Below are 21,290 nucleotides of genomic sequence, written 5' to 3'. Positions count from 1 at the left end.
AGAAAAGTTTGAAACACGACCTTACGCCAAAATTGTAAGGACATCCGAGAAACCCATACTTCTGAGTTTCCCATCAGGAATTCTCCCCCCCCCCCTTTCTTCCTGGCTCCCCATTAAAATTTATCCCTTTGTGTCCTCCTCACAGCTTACTTTCCTACCTAGCTTTGTATCATCAGCAAATTTGGATACCTTGCATTCGGTCCCTTCATCTAAGTCATTAATATAGATTGTGAATAGCTGAAGCACAAGCACTGGTCCTTGCGGCACTCTATTAGTTACAGCCTGCCAAACTGAAAATGACTCGATTATACCTAGTCTCTGTTTTCTGTCCTTTAACCAATCCTCTATCCATGTTAATATATTACCCCCAACCCCACAAGCCCTTAACTTGTGCAACAACCTTTTGTGTGGCACCTTACCAAATGCCTTTTGAAAATCCAAATATATTACATCCAATGGTTCCCCTTCATCTACCCTGCTTGTTACATCCTCAAAAAACTCCAGTAGGTTTGTCAAACATGATTTCCCTTTCACAAAACTGTGTTGACTCTGCCTAATTATATTATGATTTTCTAATTGCCCCATTACCACTTCATTAATAATACATTCCAATATTTTCCTGACAACTGATGTCAGGCTAACTGGCCTGTAGTTCCCTGTTTTCTCTCTCCCTCCTTTCTTGAATAGTGGTGTTACATTTGCTACCTTCCAATCCACTGGGACCATTCTAGAATCTAGGGAATTTTGGAAGATCAAAACCAATGCATCCACTATCTCTGCATTGGCTTTGTTTAAGTTTAAGACTCTAGTTTTGGACTTAAGTACATCACACTCGAACTCAATGTGAAATTCTATCATATTATGATCACTCTGCCCCAGAGGATCCTTTACTATGAGACTGCTAATTAACCTGTCTCATTATACAAGACAAGATCCAAAATAACCTGTTTCCTGGTTGGTTCCACAACGTATCGTTCTAGGAAACTGTCTCGAATGCATTCCATGAACTCATCCTCCAAACTACTTTAGCCAGTTTGATTTACCTAGTCTGTATGAAGATTAAAGTCCCTCACGATTATTGCATTATCTTTGTTACAAGCTCCTCTTATTTCTCGATTAATATTCTGTCCAACAGTATAGTGTTTCTTCCAATTTTCAAATCCAGCTGATCAGGAAATGTGCAGCATCCTTGTGCCTGCTAAAGGTTAACAGAACTATTGCCCATTCTTATTATTCTCCAAAGACTGGTGAGTATCAGATGGCGCAAGCATAGAAAAGGAAAATTAGAGCTCATAGTTCCCCTCTCCCCAAATGTTTTCAGGGTAAAAATAGATCAATAAGTGAAATAATTTTACAAAGTACTTACTTCTGAAAACAAGTTTACTGTAAGATTTTTTTTTCAGATGGTTCAATTTGATTTCTTTTTACAAATTATAGAACTCACTATACATTTCCAAGTGCCAGTGAACCAGGATTAGCTGTTTTTCTTTTATAGTTAGAGAGGCTGGTGATTCTGATGTCTTCAATTCCAGGCACACAAGTTGTGTAGGTGGACATAGACAAACTAAGTGAGTGGGCAACACTATGGTAGATGGAGCTCAATGTGGGGAAGTGTGAGGCCATCCACTTCAGATCTGAGAAAGACAAATCGGAATATTTCCTTAATGAAGAGAGATGAAGCTGTGGAGGAGAAAAGTGATTTAGGTGTCATGTACACAAATCACTAAAAGATAGTGTGCAGGTACAAAAAGAAATGAAAAAGGCTATTGGAATTTCAGCCGTTATGTCAAATGAGTTGAAAGAAACAAAAGTAACGAAGTGATGCTTGGTCAGACCCCATCTGGAGTGCTTCATTCAGTTTTGGGCACTGAACGTCTGGAAGGATATATTGGGTTGGATGGAGTACAGCGCAGATTTATAGATTTACCAGAATTATACAAGGGCTTGAAAGGTTAAATTATGAGGACAGGTTGCATCAACTTGGTTTATATTCCCTTGAGTTAAGAAAGTTGAGGGATGATCATTTAAAATGATAAAGCGATTTGATAAGGTCGATACATAGATACAGTTTATTCTGGTCGGGGGGATCCAGAACAACGGGGCATAATCTTAAAATTAGAGCTATGATATTTAGGAGTGAAATCAGGAAGCACTTTTCACATAAAGGGTAGTGGAAATTTGGAACTCTCTTCCTGCACCCCACCCCCGCAAAAGGCTGTGGATGCTGGGTCAATTGAAATTTTTAAGACTGAGATCGATAGACCTTTGTTAAGTAAGGGTATCAAGGAATATGGATCAAAGGCAGGTAAATGGAGTTGAGATACAGATCAGCCATGATCGAATTGAATGGGGGAATAGGCTCGAGGGGCTGCATGGCTTACCCCTGTTCCTATGTTCCTATATATGGATCTCAATTTGGACCATTTAAAAGCAAGGTTTAGTATCTGAAATGACCTTCTGCCAATCATACCAACTATTCAAACTTAAATAGCTATTCTAGTAATTTAGTGTCTAGTTGGCATTATTTTTATGACATAAGTGTCTGTCATTACATTTCTACTTTAAATTGTGATGAATCACTTTATATATTAAGCTGTTCAATAAAACTTACTGCATTCCAGCTGAAGGCCGACTCGTGAAGGATACCACTGGGGACCTATAAGAAACACAAAGGTGACTAAAACAACATTTAATATTTCCTACCGCTAAATAAATCACTTGACTGATTTCAGTGCAATGACAGCAACAGTGTTTGTAGATGGGAGTATTCAGTCCATACCTGCTAAAAAAACAAAACACCAATGTCCCTAATAAATTGTTCAACATCATTTAATATAGTTTGAAAATTACTGATCAGAAAAGTCTAGACTGATTTTTCTTGTCTAAAATATTTGTCTACAATTAAATATCCCACAGTGCCAGATAATGGCGTAAAGCATAATTAGCAATGGACTGGATATTTTTTCCTCCATTTTCTCTTCTCCTCTCCTGAAGACAGTGCCTACAGTTCCATGGGCCTAGACAACCCTCGAGTACCTCACTCAAATGGCCATTCTTCATGTGTTGGCATAGACAGTGAGTGTTAGCAGGCTATTGTTCCGTAAGGAAAGAGGGGAGGACATTATTAAACTGAGCTTGATGTTGACCTCACGTGATATTGAAGTATTCTCACTTTCTAGTAAGGATCCACCTGTGTGGATGAGACAAAGGCTGCAGGGAGGATGGGCAAATTGACCACGCCACCGTGGTACAGGTGGTCATTCAAGTGGGGTGAGCGAAAAGAAACGTGGTAGTGTTAGGAGATAGTATAATCAGGAGGATAGGTACCGTTCTCTGCAGCCGTGACCGGGAGTCCCGAAGGCTTTGTTACCTGCCTGGTGCCAGGGTTAAGGACATCTCCTTGCGGCTGGAGAAGAACTTGAAGCTGAAGGGGAAGGATCCAGTTGTCGTGGTCCACGTAGGAACCAATGACATAGGTAGAACTAGGAATGAGGTTCTGCTGAGGGATTTTGAGGAACTAGGGTCCAAATTAAAAGCAGAACCTCAAAGGTAATAATCTCAGGATTACTATCTGAGCCACATGCAAATTGGCATAGGGACAAACAGATTAGATGGTTAAATGCGTGGCTGAAAGAGTGGTGTGGGAAGCAGGAGTTTCAATTCATGGGGTATTGGCACCAGTACTGGGGAAAGTGGGAGCTGCACTTAAACTGGGCTGGGACCAGTGTCCTGGCGAATCAAATAACTCGGGCGGTAGATAGGGCGTTAAACTAATAAGAGAGGGAGAGGGTTCAGGCAAGGGTAAATCTATAAGTCTAAAGAGAAAAGTCAAGGCTGTAGAGCAGAGAAGCAATTTGGGTAAAAGTGAGTAGAGTGTGACAGGAAGGGACAGGGTGTTTAACAAAGGTAATAGGGCATTAGTGACTAAGGTCACATCAGGGAAAAATAGTAAAAAGTTAAAATTAAGGGTGTTAAATCTGAATGCAAGAAGCATTAATAACAAGATAAATGAATTAATGGCACAGAGAGAAATGGATTTGTTCTAGCAGCCATTACTGATACGTGGTTACAGGGTGACCAAGGTTGGGAACTAAATATTCCAGGGTATTTGACTTTAAGAAAAGATAGGCAAAATGGAAAAGGAGGTGGGGTTAGCCCTGATAATAAAGGATGAGATCAAGGCAGTAGTGAGAAAGGATCTTAGCTCAGAATATTAGGATGTAGAATTGGTATGGGTGGAGCTAAGAAATAACAAGGGGCAGAAAACACTGGTGGGAGCACTATAACTAGTGTTGGACAGAGTATAAATCAGGAAATTAGAGCAGCATGTAACAAGGGCAATACAATAATTGTGTGGGACTTTAATCTTCATATGGACTGGGCAAACCAAATTGGCAAAATTAGTTTGGAGGATGAGTTCATGGATTGCATCCAAGACAGTTTTCTAGAACAATATGTCGAGGAACAAATAGGGAATGGGCTATTTTTATATCTAGTATTGTGTAAGGAGAAAGGGTTAATTAGTAATCTTATAGTAAAGGATCCCCTGGGGTAGAGTGATCATAATATGATAGAATTTCATATCAAGTTTGAGAGTGATGTAGTTAAGTCCAAACTAGGGTCTTAAATTTAAACAAAGCCAACTATGTAGGTATGAGGGGCGAGTTGGCTAAGGTAGATTGGGAAATTAGATTAAAAGATATGATGGGAGATAAGCAATGGCAAATATTTAAAGAAATCATTCATAATTCTCAACGAAGATGCATTCCCTTGAGGAATAAAAACTCCACGGAAAAAGTGATACAAACAGGGCTAACTAGAGAAGTTAAGGATAGTATTAAATTAAAAGAAGCGGCTTACAATGTTGCTAAAAAGAGTAGTAAGCCTGAGGATTGGGAGAGTTTTAGAAATCAGCAAAGGATGACCACAAAATTGTTCAAGAGAGAGAAAATTGAATATGAGAGTAAACTAGCAAGAAATATTTTTTTAAATTGTAAGAGCTTCTACAAGTATGTAAAAAGTAAGAGATTATCAAAAGTAAACATGGGAGCCTTAGACACAGAGACAGGAGAAATTATAATGGGGAATAAGGAAATGGCAGAGATGTTAAACAAATATTTTGTATCTGTCTTCACAGTAGGAGACACAAAAAACATACCAGAAATAATGGGGAACCAAGGGTCTATTGAGTGAGTAACTTAAAGTAATTAATATTACTAAAGAAAAAGTACTGCAGAAAGTAATGGGATTAAAAGCAGACAAATCCCCTGGACCTGATGGCCTACATCCTAGGGCTTTAAAAGAGGTGGCTGCAGAGATAGTGGATGCATTGGTTTTGATTTTCCAAAATTCCCTAGATTCTAGAACAGTCCCCATGGATTGGAAGGTAGCAAATGTAACACTGCTTTTAAGGAAAGGAGGGAGAGAGAAAACAGAGAACTATAGGCCAATTAGCCTAACATCAGCAGTGGGAAAATGCTAGATTCTATTATTAAGGACAGAGTAACAGGGCACTTAGAAAATCATAATATGATTAGCAGAGTCAACGTGGTTTTATGAAAGGGAAATTGTGATTGACAAATCTATTAGAGTTGTTTGAGGATGTAACTAGCAGGGTAGATAAGGGGGAACCAGTGGATGTAGTATATTTGGATTTTCAAAAGGCATTTAATAAGGTGCCACTCAAGAGGTTGTTACACAAGATAGGATTGGGGGTAATATATTAGCATGGATAGAGGATTGGTTAACACACCGACAGCAAAGAGTAGGAATAAACCGGTCATTGTCAGGTTGGCAGGCTATAACCAGTGGGGTGCCTCAAGGATCAGTGCTTGGGCCTCAGTGTTTACAATATGTATCAATGACTTAGATGAAGGGACAGAGTGTATTGTATCCAAGTTTTCTGATGATACAAAGCTAGGTGGGAAAGTAAGCTGTGAGGAGAACGCAAAGAGGATGCAAAGGGACATAGACAGGTTAAGTGAGTGGGTGAGAAGGTGTCAGATGCAGTATAATGTGGGGAAATGTGAGGTTATTCACTTTGGTAGGAAGAATAGAAAAACAGAATATTTTTTAAAAGGTGAGAGGCTAAGAAATGTTGATAATCAGAGGGATTTTTGTGTCCTGGTACATAAATCACAGAAAGTTAACATACAGGTACAGCAAGCAATTAGGAAGGCAAATGGTATGTTAGCCTTTATTGCAAGGAAGTTGCAATTATATAGGGCTTTGCTGAGACCACACCTGGAGTACTGTGTACAATTTTGGTCTCCTTACCTAAGGAAGGATATACTTGCCATAGAAGGGATGCAAGGAAGGTTCACTAGATTGATTCCTGGGATGACAGGGTTCTCCTACAAGGATACATTGAGTAGAATGGGCTTATATTCTCTGGAGTTTAGAAGAATGTGAGGTAATCTCATTGAAATGTATAAAATTCTTAGAGGGCTTGACAGGGTAGATGCTGAGAGGCTAGAATCCCCCTTGCTGGAGGGTCTAGAATTAGAGGGTTATATTCTCAGGATAAGGGGTCAGCCATTTAGAAATGAGATGAGGAATAATTTGTTCATTCAGAGGGTAGTGAATCTTTGGAATTCTCTGCCCCATAATGCTGTGGTTGCTCAGTCGTTGAGTGTATTCAAGACTGAGATCGATAGATTTTTGGACAGTAAGGGAATCAAGGGATATGGAAATAGGGCGGGAAAGTAGAGTTGAGGTAGAAGATCAGCCATGATCTTATTGGATGGCGGAGCAGACTTGAGGGGTCGTATGGCCTACTCCTGTTCCTAATGTTCTAATGTTTTTATGAAATAATGCTGTGGTGAGAGAACCCTGTCAAACTTTTCTTCACCCAAATCTGGAGATGCTGAAGCCAATTGAAAGAACTTTCAATGCCACTCTGACTGGCATCATGCAATTCACTGTAGACAAAGGATTGAACTTAGGACCTGCTTTGGATGCTCAATAGCAGACCATTTGTCCATTAATGCATTGGGAGAGTCAATCTGGCTATGAGTATAGAGGGAGAGGAAGGATGTACGATTTAGAAAATAATGGTAGCTGTGTGATACTCGCAGATACATTCACCCAAAATTTCACCCTGGAATGGGACTTGAACCTATAACCCTCTGATTTAGAGGCACGAGTACTACTAATGAACCAGAGCCGACATCTTGTCTGAACTGGAATATTGAGCCACTCAATATGTACATAACTTAATTTGTCAACATTTTATTTAAACCAGCAAATGAAGAAAGATCTCCCACTTTATTTTGGTTTTGATTAAATCAAATCTTTATGATCTGTTCGAACAATCACTTACAATTTGCAGAGAAGTGAATGAAAAGAAGACCCCCTTAGTGATAGTACTGTTTAGCAATGCTCGTCACATATAATTCAGTACAATGATTATGCCAGTGTGAAGTTCAGAGATCGTGAGATGAGACTATCACACTCAGAGCGTCATGCCAGTCAAAACAGCATGGGCCTCTACAAATTACATTGATGAGCATTACACTGCTTTAGTGAAGCACTACACAACACTTAAACCAACAGATATGGAGCCACAGCCCACTGGTACTGTACTTTAAATAGGAGATAGAATGAAAGTATATAGAGAAATCACAAATACCAGGAGGGAAACTGAATAGGCAACTTACAATTCTGTAGGTTAAATAAACCATCTCCTGATGATGAAATATTAATCATTAATAAAACAGACAAACAAAAATAAAAGTCTACAGCTCTGTTAATCAGTTAATGTTACTGAATGTTCCGTACCTTTCACATCTGCAGAGCATTTTAAATTAGGAAATGTGTCTGTTCCATTATTATTGATATTATCTGATATTATTAAACTAGAAAGAGTGCAGAAAATATTTACTAGGATGCTACCGGGACTTGATGGTTTGACTTATAGGGAGAGGTTGGATAGACTGAGACTTTTTTCCCTGGAGAGTAGGAGGTTTAGGGGTGATCTTATAGAAGTCTATAAAATAATGAGGGGCATAGATAAGGTAGATAGTCAAAATCTTTTCCCAAAGGTAGGGGAGTCTATAACGAGGGGGCATAGATTTAAGGTGAGAGGGGAGAGATACAAAAGGGTCCAGAGGGGCAATTTTTTCACTCAAATGGTGATGATTGTCTGGAACGAGCTGCCAGAGGCAGTAGTAGAGGCGGGTACAATATTGTCTTTTAAAAAGCATTTGGACAGTTACATGGGTAAGATGGGTATAGAGGGATATGGGCCAAGTGCAGGCAATTGGGACTAGCTTAGTGGTATAAACTGGGCGACATGGACATGTTGGGCCGAAGGGCCTGTTTCCATGTTGTAAACTTCTATGAATCTATGATTCTATGATCATTTATTTTTATCATTTGAAAATATTTGTGCCTCGCACTTTATTAGAAATGATGGTGTTTGGCTTGTATTTTAATGTAAGGATCTCTGTTGTTGCTGTGTATCATGCAGTAACATAATTCAAGATTACCAGCTCTGCTCTAGACGTGGGACTAAATTTCCAAGACAAATTCAGCTGTCTAATGACACCTGGAAGCAACACTTTCAGCCTGGTTTTGTTGTACACAAGCAGGAGAAGAAATTCAGTCACCATCTGCAAATGCTAAACCCCTCACCAGCACAGACCATATTATTCAGATATTCTATTATTTACACAATATGTTGTATAATCATGCTCACACACAATCATTGAGCACAAGTGCATAATGCAAATTAGCACAATGCAGTAATCATGTCGAAAAGTGTGCTCTTTTCACAGAGCAAGGAAAGCTAGTCAGAATCCAGTTAACCCTGAGAGAATCACTTTAAAACCATCAACCATCAACACCCCAGTAGCAGGGAACATCAGCACAAATACATGCACTGTGGAAGAGGTTGCCAGCAACACTGATAAGGAAATCCAGAGAGAGTCTGAGCACTGGTAGGGAAATGGTATCAGTAGTGGTGCTGGTTAGGGAGGGGTTAGCAGGTACAGAGTAGATGTCCAGCTTGAGTGCCCTCCTGAGTTATATGGGGGATACAGTCCATAGTGGACATGCTTTCTGGATGGCTTGAGGACCCTATTGAGTAGTTACTTGTCTCTTTGCAAGCTACATTGGAAGGTATTCTGGGTAGTTTGGGGAGTCCAATACTCAGATATGCATTTCCATCTCCTATGCAAGTAACGTTATGGAGTAACAATTGTCTCCACTGAAATCCACCACTTAGTATGTAGCAATGCCAGTGGCATCTGCAATAGAGACCTCAGATACACAGGTCATAGGCGCACTCATCATCAGTGGGTAGCACTCTTACCTCTGAGTCAGATGGTCATGGCTTCAAACCCACTCCAGAGACTTGAGCAGATAATCCAGGTTGACATTCCAGTGCAGTACTGAGGGAGAGCTGCACCGTCAGAGGTGCCATCTTTCGGGTAAGACGTTAAATCAAGGCCCCATCTGCCCTCAGATGGACGTAAAAGATCCTATGACACTATTTCGAGGAAGAGCAGGGGAGTTCTCCCCAGTGTCCTGGTCAATATTTATCCCTCAACCAGCATCATTATCTGGTCATTATCACACTGCTGTTTGTGGGACCTTACTGTACGAAAATTGGTTGCCATGTTTCCTACATTAACACACTGACTACACTTCAAAGGTACTTCATTGGCTGCAAAGCACTTTGGGACATCCTGAGGTTCTGAAAGGTGCTACATAAATGCAATTGTTTTCCTTTCTTCTTCTATGACTGACATCAGTTAACTCATTGTGGGAACACAACTAGAATCGAATATATTTTGATTAAATCTTTTTGTGTAAATGTTGTGTATAATTTTTGTATTGGTTTGCTGACCTACATAATACCAGTGAGCACACTTCAAAAGTTATTCATTGGCTGTGAAACACATTGCGATGTCCTGAGGATGTGGAAGGCACTATGTCAATGCAAGTTCTTTTTTTGTTTCATCCTGGTTACGAGGATGCCCTGTACCATGTTCCATACACCAGGTTACAGCTCAGAAGATGGTCAGATGAACTACTCTTGGAAAGCTGCCCATCCTGCTTTGCAACTTGTTTCTGGAGTTACTTGGGTATGGCTCAGGATGACTCCCCTAAAAGTTACCTTCTATCTCGGGGCACAAACATCTCACCTCTGCTTATGCTCTCTCCCGATGACATGACTTAATCAGGAAACACAATTTGTATCTGAAATCAGAGGTATCAATCCGTGACCTACCATCTTATGACATGACACACTAGAACAACATACCACTGAACATATGCACAGATAACTCTGTTGCGAATTACTGCAATAGCTGCCTCACTGCAGCTTAAAGTGAATCCAGCAGATATCTCAAGTTTACCATAGAGCATCCACCAGATTTTGGATGTCCAATCAAACAAATTTGAGAGATTTCCACATTTCTGCATTATATCTTCATGAAGATCCTAATGTGCAAAAATATAAAAGATATAGATGTACTTACAAGCTTTGTGAAACTTATGCTTTACATCTGCAATCGTAAATGAAGGAAGCACCTGTAAAACATGAAGTAAGACTAAAGTTAGCTTCGTCCCCATTTCCTACAAAAGCTCTTCATTCTCAACTTCATTCAACAACCTGACCTGCTTTCGGAAGCTGTTACTTGATGCTTTTGGCAGATGGCTGGGTCTATGAAGCCCATACTGAAGTACTGAGAACGGTTTTTGTGGAGCTGAGACCATCAGCTGGTTTTGTGTGAAGACAAAGCTTCATTCTGGCCTCTCATTTGCTGCTTTGCTGGCAGATATCAGCATGTCTGTTTAAATTGAGTTTATCTATTCAGGAAATCTTTTGCCCTTAGCGTGCTCCAGGGCTTGAACTCTGGGCCCTGCTGATTTGTCGAGTTCCTTGATAATTTGACACACTCACTCTTGCAGGTTTATAATTATGTTTAGAGCACCAGTGTGAGGAGGATCTAGAAGACTGCAAGGGGTCTGCTAAGTAATTCTGTGTCAAGAGGCCTCCTCTGAATCTGGTACTTATTGATAGGGATTGTAATTTCAACAGATAAATGTAGTATATATCGTTATACCTTTTAACTTTATTCCAAGGGATAGTAATTTTTAAAAAAATTTATATGAATGACATGTATGGGCAATAGTGAATGAGGTGGCTTGAAAACATATTTAAGGTTTGCAATGTTAGTTTTGGCACAAAACAAAGCAGGTGATGGAGCAGGTAACCAGTAACTGATTAAACCACTAGGTATCTCATATAAGCCTTAGTGCTCTTAACGTCAGGACAGGAAGTCAGATGCAGAACAATGAAAGGCACTGATGACTGAAATGAACCAAGAATGTCAGGTGTTTTGCAGTAACTCGACTCCCGCATGTTGTCAGCCTCAGTGATGCTTTCAAACAAGAGCCTCCCTTTCCTTGACAGCACTTACTGTTTGAACAAATAAAAATTAAAATTGACTAAACTGCAAAATGAAAGAATTTTTCTTTAACATTAATCATAATTTTTTATGGTTGTCCAATTTTTAAAAGAGGTCCCAATGGCGGTCCTGATTTTTAAGAGGTCCTTTTTAACTGTTGTTATTTGTTAGTTCTCCTGTGACCATAATCTACTGTCTGTCCATTGAAAGTCAATGACAAATTTCAGTTAAAAAAGTGCAACTGAGAATAATCTTAACTTCTTTATGTATCTTCTTGAATTATTCATATCTCATCTCCATCCGATGAACATTTCACAAACTGGCCAGGGAAGTTTGATGGTTTTTTTCTTAAAATGAAAACATGTCATGATCAAATTAAGATTGACTGTTCATGAACCTTCATAAATAAACAACAAAGAACTGTGGGAATCATTTCTAATGATTTAGCACCACACTGCACAATTTAACATTCATTTCCCAGCTTAAAACACCCAATGTTAGGGGAGGGCTTAGTGTTTCATTACAAAAAACACCATACACATCTGTTAGGAACAAAATACTTCAGGGACGTCTTTGCGATATGATTTTTATTTCCACTTGTGAGGTTTGTTATAGTGTTGCCTCACTTGTGGGAATAAATGCATCAAAACACAGAGCTCTGTGAAATATTACTCACGCATTGTTCCAGCCTCAGTTCACCCAAAGCAATCTAAATTAATCATGTTTATGAGTCATTTTTGTTCTGCATGCACCATTAATTAATAATGCTTTGACTAATGATGCTTATGACCATGGATGAATAGATGATTTTTCCTTTGTCGATCTACAGTGGATGCTATATGTATCATTTTAGTCATTCTAAGAGTCGGAAAGCAATTACATGAACATGAGAAATTATTTGTCACTTTCCATTATCGACGTTATACATACAATAGTTTATAAAGATGAATGTACTTTACTGTGATATCAATTGTATCATGGTAGCTTTTATATGTCAAGCATTTGATTATAGAGAATAAGGGTAATGGGCTTTATTTTTAAATCATGCTACCAATAATTCAGTCACAGTCATACACTCCAACCAATAGCAGTCCTTTTATTTTATTCCGACAATTATCAATAACATGAATGTGGGGTAGAGAAATTCCAAAGATGATTTACTGACATCTATCGATAAGAACAAAAAAACTGCTGAAAATCAGTCAGATATGGTTTCAACACTTGTACAAATTGTGTTGGCACATTTATGTTGGTGCAAAGTGATTTTGGATGTACATCAACACAAAAGTGGCAGGGTAACTAAGCACTGGCCCCAAAATTCTTGGGCCTGAGAGGGCACTAACTCGGACATGCAGGGGGGCTGAAATTTAGGGCAGGATTTGATTTTGTTCATTTTCCACCCTTTTCTCCCCACAGTCAGAAATCCTGATGAGAGGGGGCATAGTTACCTCTGCCTGCCGTCCTGATGTTATTAAAGGGGCCGGGACTGGTGGAATGGTGTTGCCTGCCAGAAATGCCATCAGTTCCTTGTTATTTCTTGGTATAAAAGGCCAGCTGCCTCTGTCACAAACATGGCATGTGAGGCCAGACTACATCTAATAGCTGGGAGTCCCACCCTGCCACACTTCTAGAGGCAGAGCGATCCCTTGGGAATTTCAGGGCCTTGAGATTTGCTTCAGAAGGTACAGATTTCAAAGTAGAAATTCAGAAATAAAATGCACATTTCCGCTTTAAATATTTAGACAAACATTTCTCACATATCCGGAGTGATTTCTAGCTTTATATAAAACATTCCCTACCACTAGACTTTTATGAATACATTATATGGAAAATTTACCTCTTCTTAAAATGTATATCTATGCCCATCTGTCTTTGATGCCGTCTACCTTCCACTCAAACTCCAGTGTTCTCTTTCAGTTCCTCACCAGCATTCACCCTTGAGACTCCCAGTCCCTGTTTATCTCTGTTATCTCTTGACTGTCAGGTCAATTACAACCTTCACCTTTCTTCATTAAGAATCATTGTCTAACCACACCAGTACTCTAGGCACCATTCATATTTACAAAGGGCCTGCTAATGTCCTTAAACATAATTATCAGCAATCTGTTTCCAATTGACTGTGTTTCTTTTGTGTGAGCAATCCACCAATCGAACAACTTATACAAAAATTGCAGAAAACGGTACTTCAGTAAATCATTAAAAGTAAATAGCAGCCTAAAAGCCATTTTTTCTGTCCAGGATGTTTTTACTTTTGACAGTATATGACATTGTTGATCAAATTTCATAAGAAGAAAACAAACACATAAAGGTGCTATATAAATACAATCCTGATGTTGTAAGATTTATATGTAAGAAAGAAAAAATGTATTTATATAGTGCCTTTCATGTCTTCAGGACTTCCCAAAACCAGTGAATTCCTTTTGGAGTGCAGTTATTGTTGTTATGTAGGAAAACCCGGCAGCCATTTTGCACGTGGAAAGGTCCCACAGGCAGTGAGGTGAATGACCCAAGTAATCTTTTTTGGTGTTGTTGATTGAGAGATAAATGTTGGCCAAGACTCTGGGAGAATTTCCCTGCTCTTCTATAAGTAGTGCCATTGGATCTTTTACCTCCACCTGAGAAGGCAGACAGGGCCTTGGTTTAACATTTCATCCAAAAGATGGCACCTAAATGTAGTACCCCTTCAATATTGCACTGTAGTGTCAGCCTAGATTATCTACTCAAGACCCGGAGTGGACTGCACCTTTAATGTCCTCTGAAAAGATATCTTGATGGACCACCTAATAGTCTTTCCTAGTCCTGTACATCCTGTGCAGAAGATCTTCCTATGACTTGCCTTGAAGCAACATTTCATTCTGGTTTGCTGTTGTTTGTTGTACCAATCCAACACTCCAGCTCTATCTCTAGCCATGTATTGAATCTGGCAAATCATGTTGTCTTCATCTTCTGGTGATTTCATATTTCTTGATATTCTAGATAGTAATATTTATATATATGGCATGATGGCACAGGGTAATATTAAACTGGTGCATTACAGCAGTGTGTAGGACACAACTCCTCCTCACATTATTCCAAGTGACACTTCTTGGGAAGGAAATACGTAAAGGTAAGATACTTCTCCCAAGTGAGCGATGGAAAACCTCTAGACTCAACTTATTCAACACTCTCCTCACTGGCCTCTTAAGGTCCACCCTTTATAAACTCCACTTCTGCCAGCTCTACAATCCCTACCTGTATCCTTTTCCAAATCAGGCCGACTGCACATTCTTCCCCCACCCTCAGCAGTGATGCCAGAGCCTTCAGTCATCTTGCCCCTATACTTTGGAACTCTTTCTGCAAATAGCTCCACCTTACCACATCTCTTCCCCATCTTTAAAAACCTCTTTAAAATCTACTCTTTTGTAGGGTAGTGTATAATATAGTAAGTTAACAGCTTGGCATAGATGAAAGGTATCATGAGATAGTTAGTATACAAGGCTACAGTAAAGGAAGAAGCATGGAAACCATAGGTGTACATTGGATGTGATTCGGTAGGTTTAGAACATCTGGTGTGAAATGAGGAAACATAGCTTAACAATACAGTAGTTAGTATTAATATCTTTGTATTATGAGAGTGTATTCTGTGTGGTAGAAGTTAATACATGCTTTAAATTATGTTGTTAAAATTCTGCAGGCCAAAGTTAAGCAAGCAGGACGTGTTGTTAGTTTAAGGCAATTTAAGAAGCATCGAAGGATTTTTTAAAGAATTATGGCTAGTTTGGAGACATGTCTGGTTTAATTTGCTATTATTCTGGAAAGAGTGTGATGTTTATAACCATAAAAAATTGTCTTATCTTTTACTGATAAGAAATGAAATGCCTTTACATTCCAGTGAGAATGGAGTGCAGGTGGTGCAACATTGCCATCTACTGGTGTAGTAGCATATGACACTTATAATCACATGACAATAATCTCAGAACTTATAGGTTCAGAGCAACTCATCTGATATTGTCCATCTAAGTGTATAAAGAGGATCACTTTGAGTAATGCTTTAATATTCCGTGCTGAGAACTCACCTGGAGCGGGTGGTACTTCGTAAATGGATATCTTACTTGTAAGTATATAGGCGTATAGATTTGCTTGTACTTTCAGTTGATATTAATAAAACCAACAAGTTGATTTATCTCTGGCACCCGAACCAATAAAATTTGATTAAACTACTTGGTTGATCTAATACCTTTGACTGTGCTTTCAGCCAATTCCCCTAATGACCATGCTCCTAGCCCTGCTTAGGTCTGAACCCCAACTTTGAAGCATCTTGGGACATTTTTTTCCATTAAAGATGCTATCCAAAGTATTTTTTTTCTGGAGACATACAGCAACTACAACTTGTATACATACAGCACTGTTAACATAAAACATTTCCCAAGGTACTTATCAAGGCGAAGACAAAAAACAATCAGTAGTAGAAGAATTAAGGTAGGCAACCCAAGATATAGTCGAAGGCATGGCTATGAGGAGGCCTTTAAAAGTAAGGAAGGAGGTAGAAAGGCCAAGGGATTTACAGTGAGAGTCACGGATAATAGGGCAACGATGGCTGGGGGCTTTGCTACTAAAGGTGGAATGAATGGGATTGCAAAAGACACCAGAGTAAGAAGAGCAGAGGGCACACGCTGGCATGTAGGGCTGGATAACACCATAGAGATAGGGTGGGGTGAGCCCATGGAAGAATTTGAAAACAAAGACAAACATTTGGGTATGGAGAGCCAATGCAAGTCATTGATAGAATTGATAGGATTGATAGAAAAGTAGGACTTAAAGCAGGCGAGGATATATTTGCGGAGCTTTGGATGAACTGGAGATTATGTAAGGTGGAGAATGAGGGTAATGAGAGTGAAAGAACTTGCATTTATATACCGCCTTCCATGACCTCAGGATGTCCAAAAGCGCTTTACAGCCAATTAAGTACTTTTGTAATATAGAGAACCTTGTGCACAGCAAGGTCCCATAAACAACATTGAAATAATGACCAGATAATCTTTCTTTTAGTGATGTTGCTTGAGGGATTCATATTGGGGAAAATTCCCTTGCTCTTCTTCGAATAGTGTCATGTGATCTTTTACATCCACCTGTGTGGGCAGATGGGACCTCGGTTTAATGTCTCACCCAAAAGACAGCACCTCTAACAGTGAAGCACTCCCTCAGTACTGCACTGAAGTGTCAGCCCAGATTTTGTGCTTAAGTCTCTGCAGTGGGATTTGAACCTACAACTTTCTGACTCAAAGGTGTGAGTGCTACCACTGAACCACAACTGAGTATTACAATAGTCACGTTTGAAGGTGATGAAGACATGGGTGAGGGTTGCAGCAATGGTGGGAGGGTTAAGGCGGATTCAGTCTTTTCACAAAACAACCATGATTCTTGAGTTCGACGTCCCTTGTATAGTTAGCATAGGGGTGGGTGTTATTCTACCTCTAGTACTCATATCTCATAAGAGGAGAACTGAAGTGGCAGAGGGAAGCAAATAAAGGTCGAGGCTGAACTCACCTGGAGAAGCGGTGGTGGCGGGAGCGGAGGCGACGGGAGCGGGAGCGGAGGCAACAGGAGCGGTGGCGGCGGGAGCGACGGGAGCGGTGGAGGCGGGAGTGGGAGCGGTGGAGGCGGGAGTGGGAGCGGTGGCGGTGGGAGTGGTGGTGGCGGGAGCGGGAGCGGTGGCGGTGGGAGCGGTGGCGGTGGGAGTGGTGGCGACGGGAGTGGGAGCGGTGGCGGTGGGAGCGGTGGCGGTGGGAGCGGTGGCGGTGGGAGCGACGGGAGCGGGAGCGGAAGCAACAGGAGCGGTGGCGGCGGGAGCGACGGGAGTGGGAGCGGCGGCGGCGGGAGTGGTGGTGGCGGGAGCGGGAGCGGGAGCGGTGGCGGTGGGAGTGGTGGCGACGGGAGTGGGAGCGGTGGCGGTGGGAGCGGTGGCGGTGGGAGTGGTGGCGACGGGAGTGGGAGCGGTGGCGGTGGGAGCGGTGGCGGTGGGAGTGGTGGCGACGGGAGTGGGAGCGGTGGCGGTGGGAGCGGTGGCGGTGGGAGCGGTGGCGGTGGGAGCGACGGGAGCGGGAGCGGAAGCAACAGGAGCGGTGGCGGCGGGAGCGACGGGAGTGGGAGCGGCGGCGGCGGGAGTGGTGGTGGCGGGAGCGGGAGCGGGAGCGGTGGCGGTGGGAGTGGTGGCGACGGGAGTGGGAGCGGTGGCGGTGGGAGCGGTGGCGGTGGGAGTGGTGGCGACGGGAGTGGGAGCGGTGGCGGTGGGAGCGGTGGCGGTGGGAGCGGTGGCGGCGGGAGCGGGAGTGGTGGCGGCGGGAGCGGTGGCAGCGGGAGCGGTGGCGGTGGGAGTGGGAGCGGCGGCGGCAGGAGCGGGAGCGGAGGCGGTGGGAGCGGTGGTGGCGGGATAGGTGGCGGCAGGAGCGGGAGCGGCGGGAGCGTTGGCGGCGGGAGCGGGAGCGACGGCGGTGGGAGCGGGAGCGGGAGCGGCGGGAGCGGGAGCAGTGGTGACGGGAGCGGAGGTGACGGGAGCGGTGGTGACGGGAGCGGAGGCGGCGGGAGCGGGAGCAGTGGTGACGGGAGCGGTGGTGACGGGAGGGGTGGTGACGGGAGCGGTGGTGACGGGAGCGGAGGCGGCGGGAGCAGGAGCGGCGGTGACGGGAGCGGTGGGAGTGGTGGCGACGGGAGTGGGAGCGGGAGCGGAGGCGGCGTGTACGGAGGTGACGGGAGCGGAGATGACGGGAGCGGAGGCGGCGGGAGCAGGAGCGGTGGTGACGGGAGGGGTGGTGACGGGAGGGGTGGTGACGGGAGGGGTGGTGACGGGAGGGGTGGTGACGGGAGGGGTGGTGACGGGAGGGGTGGTGACGGGAGGGGTGGTGACGGGAGGGGTGGTGACGGGAGGGGTGGTGATGGGAGGGGTGGTGACGGGAGGGGTGGTGACGGGAGCGGTGGTGACGGGAGGGGTGGTGATGGGATGGGTGGTGATGGGAGGGGTGGTGATGGGAGGGGTGGTGATGGGAGGGGTGGTGATGGGAGCGGAGGTGATGGGAGGGGTGGTGACGGGAGGGGTGGTGACGGGAGGGGTGGTGATGGGAGGGGTGGTGATGGGAGGGGTGGTGATGGGAGGGGTGGTGATGGGAGGGGTGGTGATGGGAGCGGAGGTGATGGGAGGGGTGGTGACGGGAGGGGTGGTGACGGGAGGGGTGGTGATGGGAGGGGTGGTGATGGGAGGGGTGGTGATGGGAGGGGTGGTGATGGGAGGGGTGGTGATGGGAGCGGAGGTGACGGGAGGGGTGGTGATGGGAGGGGTGGTGACGGGAGGGGTGGTGACGGGAGCGGTGGTGACGGGAGGGGTGGTGATGGGAGGGGTGGTGATGGGAGGGGTGGTGACGGGAGGGGTGGTGATGGGAGGGGTGGTGACGGGAGGGGTGGTGACGGGAGGGGTGGTGATGGGAGCGGAGGTGATGGGAGGGGTGGTGACGGGAGGGGTGGTGACGGGAGGGGTGGTGATGGGAGGGGTGGTGATGGGAGGGGTGGTGATGGGAGGGGTGGTGATGGGAGGGGTGGTGATGGGAGCGGAGGTGATGGGAGGGGTGGTGACGGGAGGGGTGGTGACGGGAGGGGTGGTGATGGGAGGGGTGGTGATGGGAGGGGTGGTGATGGGAGGGGTGGTGATGGGAGGGGTGGTGATGGGAGCGGAGGTGACGGGAGGGGTGGTGATGGGAGGGGTGGTGACGGGAGGGGTGGTGACGGGAGCGGTGGTGACGGGAGGGGTGGTGATGGGAGGGGTGGTGATGGGAGGGGTGGTGACGGGAGGGGTGGTGATGGGAGGGGTGGTGACGGGAGGGGTGGTGACGGGAGGGGTGGTGATGGGAGCAGACTTAGAGCATTTGGTGGGATCGAAGAGAAAAAAAACCAAGGAGTGACGTCACAGGACCACAGGTAGGTGATTGGCTGGAGTTCGGGGGTGGAGCAGCAGAAGAGAAGGAACTGATTGGTGAGTAGCTGGTGAGTGTTTTTCTTCAGTCTTTCGTTTATTTCTGTTAAGTGAGTTAGTAATCTAATAAATCGAGGCATGGCAGGGCACCTCAGTCCCATGGAATGCACACCTTGTGCCTTGTGGGAAGTCCAGGACGCTTCCCGTATCCTGGACAACCACAGGTGCAGGAAGTATTGTCAGCTGGAGGAGCTCGAGCTCTGGACTTTGGAGCTTGAGCAACAGCTGGAGTCACTGCAGTGCATCCGTGAGGCTGAGAGCTACATGGATAGCACGTTTCAGGGGGTGGCCACACCACAGCTTAAGAGAGTGCAGGCAGAAAGGGACCGAGTGACCGCCAGACAGACAAGGAGGACCAGGCAGGTGGTGCAGGAGTCCCCTGAGTGCATCTCACTCTCTAACCAGTATTCAGTTACTGATGAGGGTAATGGTGCGTCTGGGGAGTACAGCCAGAGTCAAATCCATGGCACCATGGGTAGCTCAGCTGTACAGGGGTTGAGCAGGAAGAGCGGGAAAGAAATAGTGAGAGGGGATTCAATAGTTAGGGGAACAGACAGGCGTTTCTGCGGCCGCAGCCGTGAGTCCAGGATGGTATGTTAAGTCCCTTGTGCCAGGGTCCAGGATGTCACTGAGTGGCTGCAAAACATTCTGTGGACGGAGGGTGAACAGCCAGAATTCGTGGTCCATATCAGTACCAACGACATAGGTCGAAAGAGGGATGAGGTCCTGCAGGCAGATTTTAGGGATCCAGGAAAAAGTTTAATAAGCAGGACCTTAGAGGTAGTAATCCCAGGATTACTCCCAGTGCCACGCGCTGTTGAGTATAGAAATAGGAGGATACAGTTGATGATGCAGGAGTGAGGGCTTTAGATCCTTGGGGCATTGGGACCAGTTCTGGGGGAGATGGGACCTGTACAGGCCGGACAGGTTGCACTTCAACAGAGCTGAGACCAATGTCCTCGCGGGGAGGTTTGCTAGTGCTGTGGAGGAGGGTTTAAACTAATTTGGCAGGGGGATGGACACTAGGATGTAGCATTGGAAAGGAGAAACAAGGTGCACAAAGGATTGGGAGAGACAGATAGAGTAAGAAATAGTACAGTATTAGGTGGGATCAGACTAAGAGAGAATACAAGAATGTCTAAGATACGTTTACAGTGCATGTGTAAATGCACAAAGCATGGTAAATAAAATTGGTGAGCAACCACGTGGGAATATGATGTCGTGGCGATAATGGAGACCTGGCTCAAAAAAAGGGCAGGATTGGGCACTAAATATTCCTGGATACAAAGTGTTCAGGAAAGAAAGGGAAGGGAAGAAAGGAGGGGGAAAATATATTGCTATAGAGAGAGAGGATGGCCTGGAGGAGTCAAGGACAGAATCTATTTGGTTAGAGTTAAGAAACAGGTTAGAGTTGGTTAGAGTTAAAAGCAAATCATGTTTAACTAACTTGATTAAGTTTTGTGATGAGGTAACAGAGAGGGTTGATGAGGGCAATGCAATTGATGTGGTGTATATGGACTTTCAAAAAGCGTTTGATGAAGTGCCGCATAATAGGCTTGTCATCAAGATTGAAGCCCATGGAATAAAAGAGGCAGTACCAGCATGGATACAAAATTGGCTAAGTAACAGAAAGCAGAGAGTGGTGGTGAATGGTTGTTTTTAGGACTAGAGGGAGGTGTACAATGGTGTTCCCCAAGGGTCGGTACTGGGACCACTGCTTTTCTTGATCAGTCTTAATGACTTGGACTTGGATGTACAAGGCACAATTTCCAAATTTGCAGATGACACAAAACTTGGAAGGGTAGCGAACCATGAGGAGGACAGTGATAGACATCAAGAGGATATAGACAGGCTAACGGCATGGACGGACACGG

General features: G+C 44.1%; 1 protein-coding gene across 1 annotated transcript in view; it reads right to left on the bottom strand.

The window, feature by feature from the left end:
* LOC137321174 (trans-2,3-enoyl-CoA reductase-like) overlaps positions 1 to 21,290 on the bottom strand; it is a 131,087-nt gene that overhangs the window by 88,913 nt on the left and 20,884 nt on the right. The window contains exons 2-3 of the mRNA XM_067983438.1: positions 10,485 to 10,536; positions 2,612 to 2,656 (exon numbers count right to left, since the gene is read on the bottom strand). Of these exons, the coding sequence (XP_067839539.1) occupies positions 2,612 to 2,656; positions 10,485 to 10,536 (97 nt within the window). The remainder of the gene's footprint in view (positions 1 to 2,611; positions 2,657 to 10,484; positions 10,537 to 21,290) is intronic.

This window comes from Heptranchias perlo, chromosome 4 (genome assembly GCF_035084215.1).
Source record: "Heptranchias perlo isolate sHepPer1 chromosome 4, sHepPer1.hap1, whole genome shotgun sequence".
Classification (NCBI taxonomy): Eukaryota; Metazoa; Chordata; class Chondrichthyes; order Hexanchiformes; family Hexanchidae; genus Heptranchias; species Heptranchias perlo.
Note: the sequence above shows the minus strand (reverse complement) of the source record. Positions and strands in the feature narration are given on the sequence as shown.